The 22,535-nt window shown below is 53.8% G+C and overlaps 1 protein-coding gene and 1 non-coding gene across 5 annotated transcripts; both read left to right on the top strand.

Moving 5' to 3' along the window:
• Positions 1 to 3,422: 3,422 nt before the first annotated feature.
• Positions 3,423 to 22,481, top strand: slc16a13 (solute carrier family 16 member 13). Of its 4 annotated transcripts, none has more exons than XM_088910038.1 (6): positions 3,423 to 3,776; positions 13,106 to 13,320; positions 15,853 to 15,996; positions 16,939 to 17,195; positions 18,626 to 19,151; positions 20,117 to 22,481. In XM_088910038.1, the coding sequence occupies exons 2-6, from the start codon at positions 13,113 to 13,115 to the stop codon at positions 20,437 to 20,439; spliced, it is 1,458 nt and encodes a 485-aa protein (XP_088766164.1). In that variant the 5' UTR covers positions 3,423 to 3,776; positions 13,106 to 13,112; the 3' UTR covers positions 20,440 to 22,481. The 4 variants fall into 4 exon arrangements, with proteins under 4 accessions (XP_088766164.1, XP_088766165.1, XP_088766166.1 ...); XM_088910039.1 differs by lacking the exon at positions 3,423 to 3,776 and adding an exon at positions 5,169 to 5,247 and having other exon boundaries at positions 13,004 to 13,320; XM_088910040.1 differs by lacking the exon at positions 3,423 to 3,776 and adding an exon at positions 5,191 to 5,247.
• Positions 22,069 to 22,141, top strand: trnav-uac (transfer RNA valine (anticodon UAC)). The gene has a single exon. It is a non-coding gene; the product is annotated as a tRNA-Val (tRNA).
• Positions 22,482 to 22,535: the final 54 nt, after the last annotated feature.

Raw genomic sequence — 22,535 nt, 5'->3', positions numbered from 1 at the left:
CGTCGCCGTTCGTCCACCCTCTGAGGTCCGCCAGGATCCTCTCCTCCAGCTCCCTCGCTCCCCACTGTGCTGTGTGCCGGATGAGAGTGGTCCTTGCGTTCCACAGTCCTTCCAGGTCCGGATGCCACGGGATTGCTTGGCATCAGATCGCAGGGCCGGGACCCAGGATCCAAGCGGTTGGGAATATAGAAAGATGGGACAGGGTTGATCGCCAATTCAGTTACAGGACACCAGTGGGAGGAGACCCCACAAACAAAGGACAGCAGTTTTATCATACAGAGCTGGGTGGTGGGGAGCGGGGGGGTTGGTCCTGTTCAGGAATGGGGTGCAGCGATGATGGGGGGGGGGGGGGTTGGGGGTGAACCCCAGTTCTCCACCCCACCACCGGCTCCGATCCCCCTCATCACTCTCCTCTGGCACGAGTGGTCAGCTTACGGAAACTTGGAAAATCCCCATGAAACCCAAACTGGGAGGAACAAAATAAATGGCAGTTCCTGGAGCTCCTTCCTGGATATTGTCTGTGTCCAGGAGTGACGCACAATCCTGCTGGCTGTTCCAGAGCTGTGTGGGAACACTGACTTTTCCTGCAACGCCTCTGGGCTGTGGGAAGACTGACTAACTGTGGAAGGGGAAACAAGGACACCCTGTTCCTTAGGACAAGAATTCAACAATAACAGGACTAATGGAGAGGGGGCCATTGGCATGTTGAGAAGTGCTGATCAGTTCATATCTATATTCAGGGGTGAGCCTGGCCAGTACCTGGATGGGAGACCTCCTGGGAAAGCTAAGGCTGCTGCTGGAAGAGGTGTTAGTGGGACCAGTAGGGGGCGCTCACCCTGCGGTCTGTGTGGGTCCTAATGCCCCAGTATAGTGACGGGGACACTATACTGTAAAGAAGAGGCTCTCCTTTGGATGAGCCGTAAAACCGAGGTCCTGACTCTCTGTGGTCATTTAAAATCCCAGGGCTAAAAGAGTAGGGGTGTTACCCCGGTGTCCTGGCCAAATTTCCCATTGGCCTTTACCAGTCATGGCCTCCTAATAATCCCCCTCTCTGAACTGGCTTCATCACTCTGTTCTCCTCCCCACTGAGAGCTGGTGTGTGGAGAGAGTACTGGCGCATCATCCAGGTGGGGCTGCACACTGGTGGTGGTGGAGGGGATCCCCATTACCTGCAGAGCTCTTTGAGTGGAGTGTCCAGAAAAGCGCTATGTAAGTGTCAGGGTTGTTTATTATTTTTAACATAAGGTTAACTAAGTAACCAAGGGACACTGAAGGTACCCTGTGAGCCGTGAGCTGTACGGGTTAGCAAGTAGATTTGACCTTTTCTTTGTTTTCAAATTTCCAGTTCAGTTTGGGAATTTGCACGTGTGTAAAAAGGGCGCTCAAGAGTTCTTTCTCCGGACCTCTCGGTATCGACCTCGCTCGCTCACAACATCAGTTCATCATCATTACCGTGTTCCTTGGGGGTGTGTCTGGGATGGTGCCTGCTTCCCTTGAGGGCACCCTGTACACAATGGGCAGGAAACAAGGACAGGGAGGGAGGGGGCGTGAAAATTAATTTGAAAAAAAAAAGGCAGGAGGAAGCTCCCACTGGCCAGTGGTCTGATGACCTCACGCCTGCTTCCTAGGCGGACGACGGATAAGGAGGTGCAAGTGCATGCTGGGAACAGGATGTCAGGAGGCCCACTGGACCGATCCAGCACAGCCCACCCTGGCCAGACCGGCTGCGGGGAGCGCAGCCTCTCAGAGCCGTGGAGTCACTGTCGGCTGACGCCTTCGTGTCCTCACAGAAGAGAGGGGAAGTTTTACATCCGTGTTCCACATCAGAGCATCACCGAGGCCCACATGAAGAACTCTGAGAGTGTTGATGAGCTACGAAGGAGAACGAAATGTGACTGACAAACTACAAACGGGCAGCGCGGTGGCACAGTGTCTGAGCACTGAGGCACCTGGGCTTGACACCAGGGTTGCTGTCTGTGGGGAGTTTGCATGTTCTCCCTGTGTTTACGTGGGTTTCCTCTTCCTTTTGCTCCAGCTTTCTCCCACAAGTCCAAAGACATGATGACAGATAAACTGGATTCTCGGAGAACCGGCCCTGGTGCGAGTGTGTGTGTCCTGCGATGGGCTGGCGTCCCGCCCAGGGTGTACTCGGATTTGTGCCCCCTTGCTTGCTGGGATGGGATCCAGCTCCCCCACCACCCGGAACTGGAAAAAAAGAGTTTTAAAACATGGACTGATGGACAAACTACAAAAGAGAAGAGCTCTGATGGGCCCACTGGTCGGACTGGATTGCTCCTAGCTCATGCACCTGATAATCTCGTTCAGCTCTTTCTTCGGGGGTTCTCTGGTAACGCAGCTGTCCCTACAGTCAACTATACACCCCCAATCCCCCATTCCACCAAGCCCTCTCTGTGAGCTGGCTTTACACAGAGTGTGGTGGGGGTGTGGAACAAAGTGCCTGCCCAGCGGTGAGGCCAGCAGGAGCAAGACGAACAGCCTCCTCTCTCATGCAATAAGACAAGGAGGACACCACCCCTGGTCCCTGTGAGCCACCGTCCAGCAGGGCCTGCAGGCTGTGGAGACTTCGGACACACCGGGGGGGAACAGCCGAACGAGTGGCTCAGTCACGCCAGGAACAGCCAGTTGAGGCCCCTGACTGCGACAGGGGCTGGGGACTTCTGTGTCACACGATCTCTGAACGGACTGTATCGACTGAGCAGATCACTCGCCTGAGCGGCCCAGGCGGATCCGTTCCCGAGGGGTCGGGAGCTGGTGAGCTGAGGGCGGACTGTGCTGGAGATATGCTGGATGCCGGGCTGCCAGGACGTGTGTTTCCATCGCCATCTAGCGGCCCGGGCGCGAACTTACAGCTCTCGGACAGCAGCTGTAAGCGGCCAGCCTGGTCAATATTCACAGCCTCTTTGTCCGTCAGTGAAATCCAGTCCCGCTGCGGAGGTATAAGCCGAGCGCAGACGAACTCATTGTTGTTCCAGCGCGTTCTGTTGAACTGATGGATTCACTGATGCGAAGACGATTTATTGTAGTATTTCAATCGTTTAATTACATACATTAGAAGCAGGGACATATACGTACAGTACTAAGACTTTTGCTGTGCTTTTATACATAAACTCTCCAACAACACTCCAGAAGGAAGCGAAAATATAATATTAGACACGGTTACTAATAGAACTTTTAACTTAACTAATTCGTTGTACCTTTTTATACCATTCGCTGTTTACGGGTTTAGGAATACGAAAAGTACTTCCGACGAACCCCATCACCCGAATGTTTTACATCCCTTCACCAAGAGGCCGATGAATTAAAACGCATCATTACTGCCAGTGTCCTCTGGTTTCCGCGAGAGCGGCTCGCAGATTCCGCACTCGCGAGCGCGCAAACACGGCTCGTGAGCGCGCGGCGGCCGGGGCTCGCACGGGCATCAGGCGCCGGTTGGGGCTCGCGAAGCCCGTTCGGGGGGTTAAAAGCTGTCGTGAACGCCGTGAAAGTGGCCCCCTGTTATTTTTTTTTTACATTTTATTTTACAAAGAGACCTACCGCTGCCAAAGACCCTAGTCGCCCTCTGAAAGAAACAAAAACAACAAACCCAAACACACTGTGACGAGCTTCAGAACAATATCACGAGCGAACGCGTGGACCGGCCCACGTGACCCCCTTCCTCTTTCATTCTGCAAACCTTGTGTGTGAAAGAGCAGCGGCGGCTCGGCTCTCACGGCTGGCTGCGGCCGCCGGCCCCGCTGGTGCAGGCGCGCAGACAGGTAAGGGGGAGACGGGGGTGACCGGGCGGCGAGCGTCTGGCGTGTCTGGAACAATAATGGCGAGCGACCGTGGTGCGTGCGGGCGGGCGAGGGCTTTAGCCCACAAGGCGTGCGAGTGCCCCGGGCAGCTGGAGTGGCATTCAGGCAGCCCTGCTTGCGAACGTGTGCAGTCGGGCGGTGTTTTTATTATAAAGAAGATGGAAGGTTTGGCTTGTTGGGTGGCTAGCCCGGGCACACGGCGCCCAGGCTTGAAGACTGGGGAAAAGTGGGGTTAGCAAATGAGCCGCAACATTTGATTTAACAACCAGAACGGGCCCGGACACCTGGAATATCGAGCGAGGGTGGTTCTGGTTGCGACGGCGACGCGCTCGGCTCAGCCGGAGCGAACGGGACCCGCCAGCAGAGCCGCGTAACACATTATCGCATCCTTTGTTTTTTTTAAAAAAGAGGAAATGTGCATCGTTTTATTGCGTCGCATCCTTTTTTTTTAAAGAAACGTTTAAATCTTTACAAACAAGAAGCCCTTTTCGAACCCTTGTGCCCGTTTTCTCTTCAAACGTAGAAGAAAACGATTTTCTTCTACTTAGGCAACGCGATTGTCCAAAGGTGAGCTCCCAGCGCGTGTCAGAGCTGGCAGCAGTCCAGCAGCTGGTGGTAAAGAATGCTTTTATTAAGAATAATTGTGGGATTAAGTGGGACGTGGGCTGGAACCAAACCCGGGAGGCGTGTGTGTGTGTGTGTGTGCGTGCGTGCGTGCGTGCGCCTCCAGGACCAGGACTGGGAAACCACAGTGGGCTCTTACGGGCTCGAACCCGTGGCTCCCCGGGCACACAGCCCACCCTGCGCTGGGGTGGCCTCCTTCCCTGACCCAGTCACCTGGGGGGAGGACCCTTCACTTTTTTTTTGGGATAATTTCCTCAAGGGCTCTGGACCAGGATTGGGAACCCGCGGTTTAATGGGTCACTAGCTCCATAACAAGGTAGCAGGACAGGTTATGCTAGTCCAGAAAATAAAGACTCTGCAGCACAAGGGCACTGTGCTGAAACGCTCAGTCGTCAATTGGTCCCTATTGTCTTCACCTCAGATATATTTTGATTGTATTTAAAAAATGGTTTGGATGTCTGTGCTCCTCTCGATTGCGAGGGGTCTGAACGGTTGTAGAAGCGGGGAAACAGTGGGATGGCTTTGCGCTTGTTGTCAGGGGGCGTGCCTTAAAAAGCTCTGGACGGTCAGCCTATCACAGCACGAGTGATCGACCAAAAACAAACTGCGGGGCGTGGCCGCGAGTTCAGCTGCGCCACCCGGTTGGTCGGTTCTGCGGCTGGGGGAGGGGCTCCGGGTGAAGCGCTGGCAGGGAGCAGAGTTCAACAGAGCCGCTGGCACACCGGGACAGCTTCCTGCCGGCTACAGCACGCCTGCTGCCGGAGCACCGAGACCGAGGAGGCGGGCGGGCAGGCGAAACGCACGACAGGTCTGTAACTTGTTCCCGCTGAAAGGTACATCCTGCTCGCTTTCACCCGAGATTTACGTGAGGCTCTTTTTTTTATGTATAAAGATACCGGTTGTGGCGCAGCACGGAGCAATACGATGATCCGTTTTACTTTCCGTGCTCCGGTGAAGCGGGACGCTCGCACAAAAAGCGAAATAAGCGCTACTGCTGTACGTGCTGGCAGAAGGGGGAGTCTCTGGCACCGGCAGGCAAAGCGGTAGACGTCAACATCGTTCAGCCATGGAGAGGACAGGTGGGAACAGCAGGAGACACGGGCGCAGTTACACTTCCTCTCACTGCGTTAGATCAGATCTCTTTATTGGCCATATGCGATTTCTTGCATTAGGAATTTGTCTTTTCACATACCCCAGCTTGCTCTCCATGAGACACACAGATAGGGGGAGAAGCTTGGGGTCAGAGTGCAGGGTCAGCCATTTATACGGCGCCCCTTGAGCAGTTGGGGTTAAGGGCCTTGCTAAGGGGCCCAACGGAGTAGGATTCCTCTGCCAGCTGCGGGATCTGAACCGACAACCTTCCAACCACAGGCGCAGATCCTGAGCCACAGAGCCACCTCTCCGCCCGGAGCTAGTGCGTCTCATTCGCTCACTGAGCCTAGGCGATCCACTGTTGCCCAAAGTGGCGCGAACAGTTTCTCGTTTAAACAGCGCTCGTTGGCCCCTGACACTTAGAAGCCACCGAGAGGTGGGCACTGGGCCGGCCCGGCTGGTGGCAGCCACAGGGAGCGGGCGCTGGCTGTGGACCCGCAGCGCCAGGCGGTGCCGAGCTCTAACCCTAAAGGGGATGCACTTTGACCCCGCGGTGCCGCGGCAGTGAAGGAAGAGGGGGCGGAGGAGGTGAGCCGGTCTGAGAGCGGCGCCTGCAGTCTCCCTCAAAGATGGAGGGCCTGTGCCACTTGCATGCTGGGATACTGGGATGGGCTCTGGCTTCCCCACAGCTCTGAGGTGGATGAAGCAGTTGGAATATCACTATTATTTCAGGTAGGTAGCTCTGTCAGCACGGTACCTACACCTGAAGAAGGCTCCACAGCTGCGTCTCCTTTCTTTTCAGCATGGAATAAACCTTTACTTGTTCCTCTGCATGATAATAATAATAAGAAGAAGCCTAATAATCATGTTTAGCGTGCCAGGCAGGCAGGGTCATGGATGGGCAGAAGATAAAGATCTCCTTCTGTGTAGGCTGGCGCTGGACACTGTAAACACGAGCAGCGATGACGGCGCGGTGGAGTTTGGCCCTGGGAAGTGCGCAACACTCGCTCGTGTGGCTCCAGCCAGCTCCTCACAGGAGGATGACGAAACCTCGGTTTACGGGCTTGGGTCGCGGGACAAGGTGCACAGGGGTCTTGGCGCTGCCAAAAGCGACGGTGTTCTGCACTCTAGGGCGAAGAGCATCGGATCCCGCCTCATCATCAGGTCCGAGCTGAACAAAACAGCTCCCTCATAACAGCCGGGCTCCTCCGTCCCCCACGTCCAGCTCTGGGCTGATCGACCAGGACCGACGAGAGTCCGAAACGTCGGCTAGAACAGCGAGGAAGGCTTTGACCATCCGGGGCCTGGCGCAGCTCAGCGGAGTGTGGAGAGGCGCGGGGGGGTGGCGGAGGCCTGGACCTTGAGTCTGAGAGCTGCGGGCTCCAGTGGACGACTCCCAGCCGTCATGATGCACCCGCTCTCGCGGGCAGCGCCCGTGACAGCCGACGGGCCGGGGTGCTCCGTTAGTAAACCGGCAGAGGAGATTGCACTGCGATGCTCGCCACCTGAGCCCGTGCCCTTCGAGCAAGGCTGGCAAAACGGCGTTGGGAGAAAAAGCCCGAACCAGCGCTGCGCGGGAGCGGGGCCTCGCGCGGCCTCGCGCGGCCGGTACCGTAAAGAACTGGACCAACGTCTGTGGAGACCGAGGAGACCGTGGCGTGGAGGGACTGAAAGTGCGATAACAGCAGAACAAGACCGGGCACTGAACACCAGATGCCATAAAAAAAAACATCTTAAAGCACACAGCCAACAGCAGGAGAAGAAAGTGCAGCAAAGCCAAAGAAAATATTAGTCATGTAGTGCTGGGCTGCACAGCGCTGGCACCTACAGAGGGCATGACTAGACATAGCAGGCAGCTTATCTGCACTAGTCTGTTGTGTTCAACCTAGGCAGACGCAGTCACAATGACTTTGCCGAAACCGAAAGCGTGAAGGATTGAATTGCTCGTTGATGTGAGCTGGGCAGTACAAGCGGAGCTTTGGAAACACCGTGTGCTCTGTGTTCCAGAGGTTTTCCTCGTTCCTTCTATTTTTTTTTTGTCTTTGCCTCATTGTTTCTCTGCGGTTTTGACAGTTTGGCAGTTACATGGCTGCCCCAGGGAAAACACAGGTTAAAGCCTACATTGCTTGTCTTCCCACGTGCGGTCTTGTGACACTCCTTGTGTAAGGAGTGAGAGACATTGCTGACGGCGGAGATGTCACTTCCCCTCTGGCCTGGAGTGTGAAAAGTTTCCGAAGGAGAAGAAGCGGTTTGGACAGCCGTGTTTGTCTGGGTCGCAGCAGCTTGTCGATCTGCGTGCCGATTGCTGTCCGACTCCAGCCGCAGAGCGCCATGGTCACTCGGAGCCCGGGAGTAGCCAGGACAGGCAGTCGAGGTTTGAGTCTCGAGTCTGTGTGCGGATTGCACTGGTGTAATCGGTCACATGCTGGATGGGGCCTGACCCAGCCTGCCTGAGGGAACCAGCATCGATCTGCCTCTTTCTTTGTCAAGGTTAAAACCTACTGTACATGGCTCATTTGCCACATGCGGTCCTAAGATCCTTCTTATGTAAGGAGTGAGAAATACTGCTGACACAGAGATGCCACCTCTGCTCTGGCCTGCACAATCTCGGCAGAAGTGGTGATTTGGACAGTCATCGATTGGCAGCTTATTGATGTCAGGATCTCATCCAGCTGTTTTTCGGAGGGTTCAGTGCAAATGACGTGGGCCATGTGGCTGAGCAGACACCCTCCCAGCTCCCCCCCCTCCCTCCATTGCTCTTCTGTTGGGAAGTGTGATGAGTGCGAGTGCAGCCCAGTCCTGCTCCCGAGACAGCGGTTTTGAACCCGGTCGCTCGCAGGCTCTCAGTGCAGCACAGCGCCGCTCCACCTCACTAGACGGCAGATCCGAACCCGGTTGTTCCTGTGCTCTGAGCACGCACAGCGCCGCTCCAGCTCCCTAGACAGCGGATTTGAACTCGGTCGCTCCAAGGTTCTGAGCACGCACAGCACGCGCACCGTTCCAGCTCCCTAGACAGTGGATTCGAACCCAGTCGCTCACAGGCTCTGAGCACACACAGTGTCGTTTCCTAGACCATGGGTAACTCCGTCAAACCCCAAGACCTTTCTTAAGCTTGTCTTGCTAATTGCTAATTAACATTGGGAGGGAAGGTGATGGCTCACAGCGGGGATGACCTGTCCCAGGCTGTGTTCGGCACAGTTGTGCACTGCCCTTCCAGTCGTCCTAGCTGACGTTGGCCTGGCTGTAACCAGAGACAGCTGCACTGTAGGCGAGTGGGTGTCTTTGCTCCCTGAGTCACCCAGAAGCCCGTTATAATAACGCCTTTCTGTCTGGAAGGTACTGTAGCAGGCGGTCAGCATTGGCTGAAGGTGCCGAAAGTTTTAGGTCGTGAACAGAGAAGATTATGAGGGGATCCGATACAAGTAATTCAGAATCTTCAATGATGCTGGTACACTCAACCCAGTCTGATTTCTTCAGATAGAGCAGTGAAACACGCACCGGAGGGCAGGGGCGGAAACTACGTGGAAGTATATTTTTAAAACCGAGAACAGGAGACACTTCTTTACACTAAGGGTGGTGGGCTACCTGGCCGTGATGCTGAAGCCGATCCCCTGGTTTCTTTCAAGAAACGGCTGCATGAGATCCTGGGATCGATTAACTAATCGCTACCAAACGAGCTGGATGTGCCCATTGGCCTCCTCTCGTTTCTCGCCTCTCTTCTGTTCTGATGAAATCTGGTGCACTTGGACATGTTGTGCCTGATGCTGTTGCATACTGTCGGGGGCAACTCGCCAGTCCCACCGATCAAACTGAAGCTCCCTGCTCCCGTGGGTTGAGCTGTAAAGGACACTGCAGCACCACCGACAGAGGACAGACAGCGGCTGCAGTTGTGTAGCTGTGCGGCCGGAGTCCCGTCTTGTCAACTTTTTTCTGTTTTCTGTGCCTTTGTGCAACCAAGCGCCGCTGATAGTGATGGTTTTAGGTACCAGGTACAGGGCGGGTGGTTCAACTCTCAGGGGAAGCAGAAAACGAGGCTATAAGAAACCGATCAGGACAAAACCCGCTTTCCAGTCACAGCGGAGTGTCAGCTGTGCTTGATGTGCCTCCAGTGTGCCCAGATGGCGCCAAGTGCCCATAGATTGCAAAGCATCAGAACTAAGATCCTTCTTTGAAGTGTGGACAATCCTCGCCCCCAGCCACCTCCCCTGGGGCTTGGACGAGGGCGGCAGTGAAGTCGAATTGATGCCGGGTGTAAAAGGACAAACCGTTAACAGGCGATTCATATCCTTGCTAAGCTGCAACGGCTGTGGAGAGTAAAGAACCGTTTGAAGACAAAAGCCGGAGAGGGACTGGGATTCAGAGCCCATCCTTTATTTATTTAATCCACTGCCACAAAACATCTGATTCTTTAGCCCAGCGTTAGCTCTGGTATTGCACTGCAGGTCATGCGAATGGATGCACTGGTCTGCAGTGGTACCAGCAGGTGGCACTCTTCCCACAAGAGCAGGAAGGCCAGGCCAGCACTTGAGTGGAGGAACTGGGAACACTGTAAGAGGAGCCCATCTGCAAGAGGAGATGCTGCACTGAGGTCCTGACTTCCTGTAGGCAATGAAGGGGCCATAGGCTTGTGTGAACTGAGTAGAGGTTTCAGTTTGGGTCTTTCTCGGTCTGTCCATGTCAGACGTGTCTTGTCCAGTTCAATCAAAGTACTTTTTCCAACTAGTCTGCTGGGTGAAGGAGTAGATGAGCCCCCACCCAGCTCTACAGTATTCTTGGGATTCTGATGAAAGAAAAGGAACATGTAAATGCAAGTGATCATCTTTATGTTTAACTGGGTTAACTCAACTGGGTTAAAGCTAGATTTGGATTAAATGTGCAACTTTGGTTTCATAAAAAGTTTTTCACAAAAAGTTGCACAGTCCATTCATTGTTCCTGTCACAGATGTTAGAAGAGACGAACCGTGGAATGACAGGAGAGCAGAGAAAGACCCTATGCGAAGCGGTGGAACGGGGAGTTAGCCCGGGCTCAGCAGAGCAAGAGTTCAGGAAATGCCGTATAGAAACCTACGCCCTCAGGCCACAGACGGAGCGGTGACCTGGTGCTCGGCGGGTCTCGGGACATCCGAACGTCAATGCTGAGCGAAGGGGAATGAGTGACCCGGAAATATATAGCCCCAGAGAGAGAGACACCAGAAGGACAACAAAGCACAGGAAACAAGGGACAGGGCAGAGTAGCAGCGCCCTCTGGCTGCAGAGGGCGTGACAGTACCCCCCCCCTTCATGTGCGGCTCCTGACGCCCATACAAATAAATGAGCTGCACAGCACTGGGGGGAGGAAAAACCTCATTTAACTGAAAGGAAACCTCCAGGAGTCCACGGCTAAGAGCTGCCCCCTCCTCCAGGGTAAAAACCTTTACTGGGTAGAGGAAGGGGGGGGTCAAATAGAGCTCCGGAGGCTTAAAACAAAAAATAGACGTACACAAGCACAAACCACAAAAATAAACCTTGGAGACCAGGGTGACAAACTACAAAAAACAGATAGGAACCAAAAGTTCCACGACACAGAGGTTAGGGGGACCAGAGAGAAGGGGAAACCAGGAAGTGAAAAATCAAAACACCAAGCAAAAACAAAATACAAAAACCCGGGAAAAATACCGCAGACCGGGCAAAACACATTCAACATTCTATCACTGATATCGGAATAGACAACCCAAGGAGAGCCAGGCACTAGACCAGCTCACAGGCACGGATATCTGGAGTGATATCCAGCAATGAGAATAGAGGAACGGAAAAAAGCTTATCATTGTATCAGAGATATCGGAGTGAACAACCCCAGGAGAGCCAGGCATGAAGCCCGCTCACAGGCACGGATGTCCGGAGTGATATCCAGCAATAAGGATAGGAGAGCCAGCTCAACATTCAATCATGGATGAGGAGAGACAACCCGAGGACAGCCAGGTATTCGGAAGCGGATGTCGGGACGGCATACCACTGAATGACCCGCTCACAGGCACGGAAGTCAGGAATAGCATCCCACAATTAGAATAGAAGAACTGAAAAAAAAGCCCAGCGAAAAAAGAAAAAGCTGTGGAAAGACAAAAAGCGCCGCTCGCGGGGTCGGAGATGGCTCAGCATTCTGTCACGGATGTTGGAAGAGACGAACTGTGGAATGGCAGAAGAGCAGAGAAAGACCCTATGCGAGGCGGCGGAACGGGGAGTTAGCCCGGGCTCAGCAGAGCAGGAGTTCAGGAACTGCCATATAGAAACCTACGCCCTCAGGCCACAGACGGAGCGGCGACCTGGTGCTCGGCGGGTCTCGGGACATCCGAACGTCAATGCTGAGCGAAGGGGAATGAGTGACCCGGAAATATATAGTCCCAGAGAGAGAGACACTGGAAGGACAGCAAAGCACAAGAAACTAGGGACAGGACAGAGAAGGAGCGCTCTCTGGCTGCAGAGGGTGTGACGGTTCCTTAATCAGATGAATGATCACCTCAAAACGCGTGTAGGCCCATGTGACAGATATCGTCGTGTGGGTCTTAAAATGGCTTGGAGGCTTGAGATCGTGGTATCCAGTTTGGTTGTTTTAATTCAAATAAACATAAAGATAAAAACCGACAAGACATCTGGGAAAAAATCAAAGCTCTTGCATTTAATTTGGCAACACACACACAGCTATCTTTAACTTCTTCAATTCAAGTCACGAAGGCTCCCCTGACAGCCTAATCACAGTCTGCCTCTAGAGCAGTTAAATAAATGATTTCCCAAATCGGTGAGAACCATTTTCATCCAGGGCTGTCAAGGGGGTCAGTGTGTCTCTCCAGGTCTCTTTAAAGCAGGGCTGTCCAGTCCTGGTCCTGGAGGGGTCAGTGTGTCTGCAGTCTCTCCAGGTCTCTTTAAAGCAGGGCTGTCCAGTCCTGGTCCTGGAGGGGTCAGTGTGTCTGCAGTGTCTCCAGGTCTCTTTAAAGCAGGGCTGTCCGGTCCTGGTCCTGGAGGGGTCAGTGTGTCTGCAGTGTCTCCAGGTCTCTTTAAAGCAGGGCTGTCCGGTCCTGGTCCTGGAGGGGTCAGTGTGTCTGCAGTGTCTCCAGGTCTCTTTAAAGCAGGGCTGTCCAGTCCTGGTCCTGGAGGGGTCAGTGTGTCTGCAGTGTCTCCATGTCTCTTTAAGTCAGGGCTGTCCAGTCCCGGTCCTGGAGGGGTCAGTGTGTCTGTAGACTCCCCAGGTCTCTATAAAGTTGGTTTATCTGGGTTAAAGGATGAGTTGCAATAAGAACCCACAGACACACCAGTCCTCCGGGGCCAGGACTGCCCACCTCTGCTGTTTAATCAGACTAAATCCGGTTTCGGCATACAGTCACACCAAAAAAAAAAGGTAACAGGTTTGTTTTGGTGGTTTGAGATTAAGCTGTTCATTCTCTCCCTCCTCCCTCTCCCTCTCTCTCAACCATCGCCTTCTTCCTTCTCCTCGCCAGCAGCAGGCCGGTGCTTCGCAGGCACTGTCCTCCCCACCTCCCTCTCGCTGTGTCCCAGTGGGTGAACCTGTGCCCTCGATTTCCCTCTCTCCGTCTGTCCGGCAGGGAGGGGATGCCCTCTGCTGTGCGGCCCCAGGCCCCCCCGGACGGAGGCTGGGGGTGGGTGGTGGTGGGCGCGCTGTTCGTGGTGTCGGCGCTGGTGTTCGGGGTGATCCGCTCCTTCGGCGTCTTCTTCGTGGAGCTCGTGGATTACTTCGACGAGAGGGCCGGCACCGTGTCCTGGATCACCTCCATCGGAGTCTCCGTACAGCAGCTCGCAAGTCAGTGTGCGGCGTCTGGGGGGGTGGGGTGGGGGAGGAGGGGGAGTGAGTCCCAGCACGTTGCAACATCCATCCACTTTCTCACCACTTTATCCAGTTCAGGGTCGCTTGGAGGTCGGGGCCTATTCGGGCAAGCAATGGGCACGAGGCAGGGCTCACCCTGGTTAGGACGCCAGTCCACCTCAGGGCAGACACACACACTCACAACAGTTTTTCCAGTTTTCCCAGAAGCCCGTTCAGTCTTTGTGCTCTGGGAGGAAACCACAGCATACAGTGCCGCTGTTGCAACAGTTTTGTTTAAATGTAAACTAGCCTCCCACCTCTCCGAGACACACAGGCTTGGCTTCATTGGCCCCTCTGAGTAAGCCCTTTCTGGTGTGGGGGAGGCTGGTGTTGTTCGCAGTCCTGTAGGACTATAACGAATTATAGTCCAATGGAGCTCTGGAGGCTGAAGGGCCTCCCTTCACCTGTGTCTCTCCTGGTGTTGTGAAGGTCTGATGAACAGAGAGGCCAATACCGCGGGTCACCTGCAGGAACTTATGTGGAAAGTGGGAGAGCGGATGGATAATGGATGGATACATAGAAGGATGCATTGTATTCCATTTAGGGCACAAGAGGAGGAAGACCAAATCCCTTATATTAATAATCTAGGGAGAATCCTAGGGAATTTAGGGATTTTATTTTACGTCCTAAATGATCCCGTTTGTAACAGGACTTCAGAGGAGGCTGGGGGCAGACATTAATCACAGTTATATTGTATATGTGTCTGCAGTTTGTAATGTTAATAATGTCAAGCAATGTGAATACACTAAGAAGAACAGAAGGAACAGCGAAGGTCACGTGTTGCTGGGAGAACAGGAAAGAAGGGTCCCGTCTGTGTTTTGGGGCGGCGGGATGGCTGGGCTTGGCTGTTCCCCGCTACCTGCTGCAACAGAGAGGGCACCGGGCCGCGGTGCGGATATCGGGCCGGGCGAAGGCCGCGGGAGAGCTCGTCACTGGCCTTCTGCATGGCCTTGACATCAGCACCCGGCTCACGTTTCCCATGTCTCCGTCTCCCGGACGCTCAGCAGGGTACAGGTTCCCAGGCTTATCAGCTCCCGGGCCGTTACACAGGAAAGCCGGGGCTAACATATTTCAGATTGTTCGAATGCCTTTTAATCTGTCAGAAGATTATTGTTTTGGCCTTTTAAGAACCGTAAACAGCCTAAAGCCTCCAGTAACTGGTGTGGGCTTACAAAAGGAAAACATGGAGTGGATCGAACTGCTGTGCAGTCTTTTCATGCCATCGAGGCCGGTCTATTAGTTGTCCTGGATTCCAGACTGTGTTTTCGGAATGACGGGGCACCCGGAGGTCACTCTCCCAGGTTCTGGAATTCCCTGCCTGACCTTAGTGGAAGCTCGGCGTCTGGTGGAAGAAACTGGAACAGTCGTGTATCCTGTTAGGTCTTGTTTCAGGATACAGGGCGGCCCTTTAAAGAGGAACTGCAATGCTATTTCAATATTTTGGGGTTAGAAAGAATCGGCACCTAGCGCATTTCAAACCATGATGAAAGCTAAATGTAAATTGGAGGTTTTACACATTGCTGGGTACGTCATAAAATAGACCAGAGTTTCGAGGTATGCTGTCATTGTCTGCGATTCAGAATGAGGCAACAAAACTTCCCATGAGGTGAAGCGGCCCTATAACATTGTAAACAGGCGGGTTTGTGAATACATCTCTTTTAATGCAATAGAAGTATTGCTCTCGACTTTTGAGACGGTTTTGCCGACAAATACTACTTCTTAACTCTGCTTGCAGACCACATTGGAGCATTTCTGCTGCAAAACCTGTATTTATTTGCTTGGATGTCGCGTTACATTGCTTAATAATAATAATTGCTTACACTTACATAGCGCTTTTCTGGACACTCCACTCAGAGCGCTTTACAGGTAATGGGGATCCCCTCCACCACCACCAGTGTGCAGCCCCACCTGGATGATGTGACAACAGCCATAGTGTGCCAGTACTGTGGGGATTTTTAGGAGGCCATGATTGGTAAAGGCCAGGGGGAAATTTGGCCAGGACGCTGGGGTAACACCCCTCCTCTTTTCAAGGAACACCCAGGGATTTTTAATGACCACAGAGTGTCAGGACCTCAGTTTTACGTCTCATCTGAAGGACGGGGCCTTTTTACAGTATAGTGTCCCCATCACTATATTGGGGCATTAGGACCCACACAGACCGCAGGGAGAGTACCACCTACTGGCCTCACTAATACCTCTTCCAGCAGCAACCCATATCCCAGCTTGATCTCCATGAGACACGCAGACGGGGAGAGAGCCTGGGGTCAGAGCGCAGGGTCTGCCATTGTATGGCGCCCCTGGAGCAGTTGGGGTTAAGGGCCTTGCTCAGGGGCCCAACAGAGTAGGATTCCTCTGCCAGCTGTGGGATTTGAACCGGCAACCTTCCAGCCACAGGTGCAGAGCCTTGCAGGCTGCTCTGGGTCGGCAGTGTCTGACATGAAGTTGTTGTTTGTTTTGCTTGCCTGTCAGGTCCAGTGGCCACTGCTCTGTGCAACGCCTATGGGCCGCGGCTGGTGGTGATGGTGGGTGGCCTCCTGTCGGGACTGGGCATGATCCTGGCATCGCTGTCCACCACGCTCGTCCACCTCTATTTGTCCGTGGGGATCGTCTCAGGTGAGACAGCATTCTTGACCTCCCTCAGATGACCTCTGACCTTAGAGGCGCAGTAAAAGCTAGGCCTGGTCACCACTGGGACAGTCCTCTTGACGTTCTCCCTCAGATGACCCCTGACCTCAGAGGCACAGTAAAGGCTGGGCCTGGCCACCACTGGGATGAGAGACCTCCCAAGAAAGCCATGTATTGGCGAGACCTTTAGGGAGGCCAGTGTATCACTGAACCCTGGCAGAGATGAAGGCTGAGAATATGATGATTGAAAAAGAGCCTCTGAGACAGATTTTTCTGGAGCCCTGATTCACAGTGTGAATTTTGCTTGCGGGAGGCAGAGAGCATAGGCAGGTCGTGGGATAGAGCGGCGGCCTTTCTCTGTCCAGGCCAGCGAAACCGATCCCAGGACTCGTTTCAGGCTGTACCAGTCACATGCCTGTCCTGATGAAAGACAGTAGAACAGCTGCGTTTTTAAACGCCTGTTCAGTGGTTCTCAGACAGACAGCAAGCTTGAGACCTCCAGCTTTTGGTTTAAATCCAGGAGGAGGAATGATTGTCAACGTACTGGGGAGTCGGTTTGTAAATTCTGGTCCAGATGGAGATGCGCCCCCTACTGGCCCACCAACACACTAGAGTGCAGCGATCTCTGCTGTCTAATGAGATCATGCTAGAAGGTGGTAACGCTACTACTAACTGACAACTCTGTAAAACGCTGAATGGATCAAACTTTTTTTGTGGTGGGAGTGTGATTGACAACACTTTCAGAGCTGGAGAAGATCAGACTGCTGTGCAGCAGTTTAATCTGCTCCCAGGGCTTTGCGTCTGCCCCGTTGTCCAGGCTTGGACAACGATGTGTTTCTCCGCGTGAGGTCCCGGACCTGGGGATGGTGGTGGATTTCCCTTCGCCTCCCTCTCTGTGGTGCTAATGACGTCTCTTGCTCCTGTTCCCAGGCGTGGGCTGGGCCATGGTGTTCACCCCCACGGTGGCCTCCGTGATGCAGTACTTCGAGCGGCGGCGCTCCCTGGCGATGGCCCTGGGCTTCACGGGCGTAGGCCTCTCCTCCTTCGCCTTCTCCCCCCTCTTCCAGCTGCTGGTGGAGCTCTACACCTGGAGGGGGGGCCTGCTCATTCTGGGAGGGCTCTGCCTCAACATGGTGGCCTGCGGGGCCCTGATCCGGCCCCTGAGGCTCCGGGAGGAGGGCGGCAAGGTACGTGCACGCACACGCGCGCGCTCGACTGCAGACAGGAGCCACAGTCCTGCAGGTTTCACAGGCGCTTTTCAATGAGCTGCCGGTTTAACAATTCGTTTATTAAAAGGCTTTAATGTCGGAGGCGGAGATGAGAATCAGGGGGCCCTCGAGCAGGGGCTGGCGTTCCCCAGGGCACCGTGTTGCAGACATTTTTCTTAAAATGAGTGGGTTCAGCGGCTCAAGGGGTAGGGATGTGTGGGTAATTACCGTTCAGAGAAGTGTGGGGTTAGCTTAATGCCATGATAACTGTTCCTTTCCTGTCTTACTATACCAAACTAAACAGAGCTTGGAGATAGCTTGCAGAGCTTGCAGGGCTAGGAAGGTATGGTGTGCGCCATCAAAGTCCTTCCCCCCCGCTCACTTCCTGTTGTGAACAACAGAAACATTATCCCCTGATGCTAATGGAAAGTGACCAGTAAATGATCCACGTAGGACAGGAATCCTCTTGAGATTATCCCCGAGTATCGAAGAAGTGCAACCAGAGCGTACGACGACGTGTAAACCACGAGGTACTGCTGTTCCCCTTGTGAAGGAGAGAGAGCGGATGTGCGAGTGGAGATGCAGTCTTAGTGCTTAGTGAGTCGTGTCTCACGTCCAATGACCACGTAACGCACTTTCAACATGTTTGCTAGCTTACCTTGTCAGCAGGTTATCGACAGTGTTACTTAAATGTTTTTTATTTTTTTTGGATACCGTAATCATAGCTATTAGCAATACTGATACCTTCCCCTGTGAAACCTGTCTTTGGGTTTCAGGGTTTCAGAATCTGTGTGATCTGGCGAAGGTTTGAGCATCTGGAACGTGAAATCCGGCCTCTGGCCTGATCCAGATCCAGTCCTGACCCAGCGTGGAGCGGATCTCTCGTGTCCGAGAGCGCCTGGCTCCGTGTCCCTGTCCGTTTTGTTTAGCACGACTCGAGCCCGTTTTTATCTTGAATCAGTTGGAGGAGATCCAAAGCCATCGAGGAGCCAACAGGGCAAAACAGTGGCCGAAGTTTAAAATGACTTTGAAATTTGCAAATGCGTTTTTTTAACCTCTCGGGGAAACACCAGAGCTGTGACGGCAGGGTCTCGGAGCACATACAGCCCCGGACAAGCAGAGCACAGTGCAGAGCACAAGGGAAAATAAGTAGAACAAAAGCTTTATTTTCGATCGCGTGTAAACGTAGTGAAGGGGAACGCGGACACTATTTGCAGTCGTCCAGCCCCGCGCCACTGTCTAAATTACCAGTGAAAGGATTTTCGTAGGTGCAGCTGCAGAAAGCCCAGATGTGAGGAACAGAACGGTCCCTGGTTCCACAGGTGCAGAAGAGCCAAAAAATCAATCATAGATCGCATGTCGATGGTGCGCCCCCGTCATGTCACGCATCTCCTGTCTCCTGTCTTCAGGGCGGCCCCGAGAGGAGGGCGTCTCCGCCTGGGGGCTGCCTGTCCCAGGCCCGCGCTTACCTGGAGCTCTCCCTGCTCCGCCACCGGCCCTTCCTCTGCTACTCCCTGGCCGTCACGCTCTTCAACGCCGGCTACTTCGTGCCCTACGTCCACCTGGTCGCCCACAGCCGGCAGGTGGGCTTCAGCGAGTACCAGGCGGCGTTCGTCGTCTCCGCCACGGGCGTGACCGACCTGGTGGGCAGGGTGGTCTCCGGCTGGGTCTCGGACCTGGGGCGCCTGCGGCTGCCGCACATCCTGGCGCTGTGGACGGGGCTGACGGGGCTCTCCATGGCGGCCATCCCCCTGGGCACCACCTACCCGGCCCTGCTGACCATCAGCCTGCTGTACGGCTTCTGCGCTGGCGCCATGACGCCCGTGGTCTTCTCTGTGGTGCCCGAGATTGTGGGCATGGAGCGCCTCTTCGGGGCGCTGGGGCTGCTGCAAATGATCGAGAGCGTCGGGGGGCTCCTGGGGCCCCCACTGTCAGGTAAGCAGGTGTGCCTGCGATGGGGTGGGGTGGTGTGCAGTTAAAGTTGAGATAAATCTCTGTTTAAATTTCCATTTGGAGGATATCTACCTGGTTTTTAAATCTCTGTACTCGCCCAGTTTGGAATTGTTCACACCATTGACTCCTGCACTGCATGGGGAGAAGGAGGATTTGCAGAATTGCTCGTCGGTAATGCTGTCCTCCCAGAGACACTATGAGCTGTCCAGCGCCTGACAGGAGAGGGGGTACTGCCTGGAGGAGTGGGGTGTCTCTCACTGACACAATGTGAGCTCCAGTACCTGACAGGAGAGGCGATCCTGACTGGAGGAGTGGGGTGTCAGGGGTGTCTCAGATTAATCAGAGCAGAGCAGATCAATCACAGCCCTACCCTAGTGGCACTGATCCAGGTCATTACTGCTGTCATGAGAAGCTCAGCCACAGCTGGCAGGTGCTGTGACCCTGGTTCCAATGCAGTTACCTGTCCATCTGCCTGCTGCTGAAGAGACCCAAGGCACTGTGCGGACACAGGACTCTTTTACAAAAAAATAAGGTTAAAGCACATACAAATTAATTATAAATGTACCTAAAGGCACAGTTGCATAAGAGATAACAAAAAGGCCAGTGATCAGATTTGGTTTTGTGCTCGGCGGTTTGCGCGAGTCGCCCAGGGTGACCGTGATTTTGCGGTGGCTTCGATGAGAGAGCGCCGCCCCTGCAGCTCACCCTCTCTCTCCTGCGGGGTGCTGAAACGCTCGCAGCGCGGGCAGCCGAGACGCGGGCCGCGTCCGAAGACCATTCGCTGGCAGAGCTCAGGCGCCGCAGCAGCGAGCAGAGCGGACTGGGCGGGTCCGACACAGAAAAGCGAGTGCATGTAGATGTTAGATGAGAGCTGCGCGCTGCCTGTCCTGACTGGAAGAGTGCGGCTCTGTCCTGATGGCGGCACTGTGTTGCCCTTGACTCCACAGGCTTCCTGAAGGACGTCACCGGCAGCTACGTCATATCTTTCCTGGTGGCCGGGGGGTTCCTCCTGGCGGGGACGCTGATCATGGGCACGCTGCCCCAGTTCTTCTCCTGCGCCAACCCGCCGAGCCAAGGTCCAGAGCCCGGGTCTCAGGCCAACGGGACCGCCCACGGGAAGACGGAACCGGCCGTCACAAAACCCAAGAGCCTCGTGAACGCCTCGGAACCGGAGCGACCTGTGGACCTCCTGAACCACCAGGGCCAGGACGGGCTGGCCGAAGCCCAGGGGACGACCAGGGCCATCCTCGGTGGAGAGGCGAACTGCTGATGATGTCAGCCAATCAGAGGCAGGACCTATGCAGGGCCAGTAGCCAATCCCAGCCCTCCCTTCCCTCAAAGAGCCAATGGGAACAGCTCGTCAACTACTCAGGGTCCTTTAATGGGGCTATAAAGAGATTTTATGTGAGGGGAAAGCAGGTTTGATATTTGTAGACAGGGTTGTGTGGTGTGGTAGGGGGAGTAGATTTTTACAGCACTTTAGGAACAGGAAAGCAGTTTAGGACTGCTGGACGAGAAGGACAACCTCATGCGAGAGCAGTGCAAACCAGGGTTCGGTGTTTCATTATTTGGTGGGGGCGAGTGGGGGAAAAAGATTATTTTAGGAACGTTAATCCCAGGGGGCGACTAATGCAGCACTGAATAATTGCACTATGAAGTCTGTTTCTGCGTCTGTGTCTGAGCTTCTTGTGGATCGAAGTGGAAGAGCCCCCCCTGTTCGCACCCCTGGTTCGGCCATTCTCCGTACCACGTCACAGCTGTTGAAACGAGAGGCGTCCGTGTTCTCGCTCTCTCTCTACATAGTGTGTGCATCATTGCAATTCCACCAACAACGTGATCTTCTTCCGTGTGTGGGGGGTGCAATTTTCACACTGGAGGCTTGTCTCAGGGCTCCTGTGTTTGAGATAAATAAGCCCCTATGCCCAATGTTTTTCCCAGCTATCTGCTTCCTCTTGGGAAGGGTGTTTTTGTGCTTTCTCTGGAAGGGGTGGTGTCCTTTCCTCCTGTTAAGTGTTTACAGGCGAACATTCAGCCTTAAGAGAAGCAGACTGTCTCTCGTCGAGTGAGGAGGGAATGCGCGACGATATGTTGATGTCTGAAAACTGACTGCTCTTTAACTTCCTGGGAAAAAACGCCCGTTTCCATTTTGTCTTATTTCCTGCTGTGGTACAGCCTTTATAAAGATCCCATTTACCACAAAAAATATTCTGCAATATGCAGCACTTACCTAGCAGACCTCGGAAAGATGTGACTGGTCTGTCTGGTATTTTGTTTTGGTTTAACGTGAGCAAACACGTATGCATCGCCATGCCTGTTTACTGCTGGCTGGATGGTGGTTATGTGATGTCATCAGTTTGTACCCTGCTTGTAGGTGCGGTGATGTCCTTAGTTCAAACTCATATTCTAGTGGGGGGAGGGGGGCCAGGGAGAGGCTTCTACCTGCTACTGAGGGTCTAAAAAATCAGTTAGCTAAACCCTGGATTACTCAGCACAGTATTGATGATGGTGTGAAAGAGCTATGGAGGTGCAAGTCCTGTTCTAAAGCTTCAGAACTGACAGTACTGTGATTGGAATATTACAGCAGGGACAGGGTCATACTTCCTGCAGCAGGATGTCTGGACTCAGCTGGTGCTCTCCATCACTGGCAGAAGGGCACTGCGGCCCACCAACACTACATCCATTCTCTGAAGGTGCACTGGGCCACGGGGCTGGTGCAGTAGTGTTTTAAAAAAAAATTGCCCCTGTCTGAATCCCAGAGCAGGAATTCACAGAACCAGATCCGTGCCGGAGAGATCAGCCAGCCCCGCGGCTGTAGGGTCCACAACAAGAGAACTCCGGCAGCTGCTGTGGCCCGAAAAGGATGCCACTACCTGTGGCCACAGCCCCTTAGTGCAAGTGAGGTTCCATGGTGTAGCGGTGATCATGTCTGCTTTACACACAGATGGACCTGGGTTCAAGCCCCAGTGCAGCCTCCATTCTTTCTTTGCCAGTGCATTTAAAACCAGGAACAGGAAGCACTTACATAAAGAGTGGTGGGAGTGTAGAACAAGCTACGCAGCCATGTTATTGAAGCCAATTCTTTGCCTTTCAGGAAAGGTGTGTGCGAGATCCTTGGATCAATTAGCTAGTAGTTTGGTCAGACGAGCCAACCAGCTTCCTCTTGTTCGTCACCTTTCCTCTGTTCTTATGGGTGTTCTTACTCCATAGCCATTAGGGTCTCGCAGGAAAAAAAACATCCAGAAAAGTGACTTCTTACCTTTTGTAAACGTATTTTTTACTGTGTCTGTAGAAAATAAACCTGACGGTTGTTAAGTCTCGTGTTGCCGTTGGACCTTTTTCCAGTAGGCAAAGCTGTGGAAGACGGGG

Source organism: Atractosteus spatula, chromosome 3 (genome assembly GCF_055471065.1).
Source record: "Atractosteus spatula isolate fAtrSpa1 chromosome 3, fAtrSpa1.hap1, whole genome shotgun sequence".
Lineage (NCBI taxonomy): Eukaryota > Metazoa > Chordata > Actinopteri > Semionotiformes > Lepisosteidae > Atractosteus > Atractosteus spatula.
This window is presented reverse-complemented; position numbering and strand designations above follow the sequence as displayed.

Coding starts and splice junctions, on each gene's coding strand:
- slc16a13 (XM_088910038.1), top strand. CDS start 13,113: ATGCCCTCTGCTGTGCGGCCCCAGGCCCCCCCGGACGGAGGCTGGGGG. Junction 13,321..15,852: donor CTCCGTACAGCAGCTCGCAA/GTCAGTGTGCGG, acceptor CTTGCCTGTCAG/GTCCAGTGGCCACTGCTCTG. Junction 15,997..16,938: donor GTCCGTGGGGATCGTCTCAG/GTGAGACAGCAT, acceptor TCCTGTTCCCAG/GCGTGGGCTGGGCCATGGTG.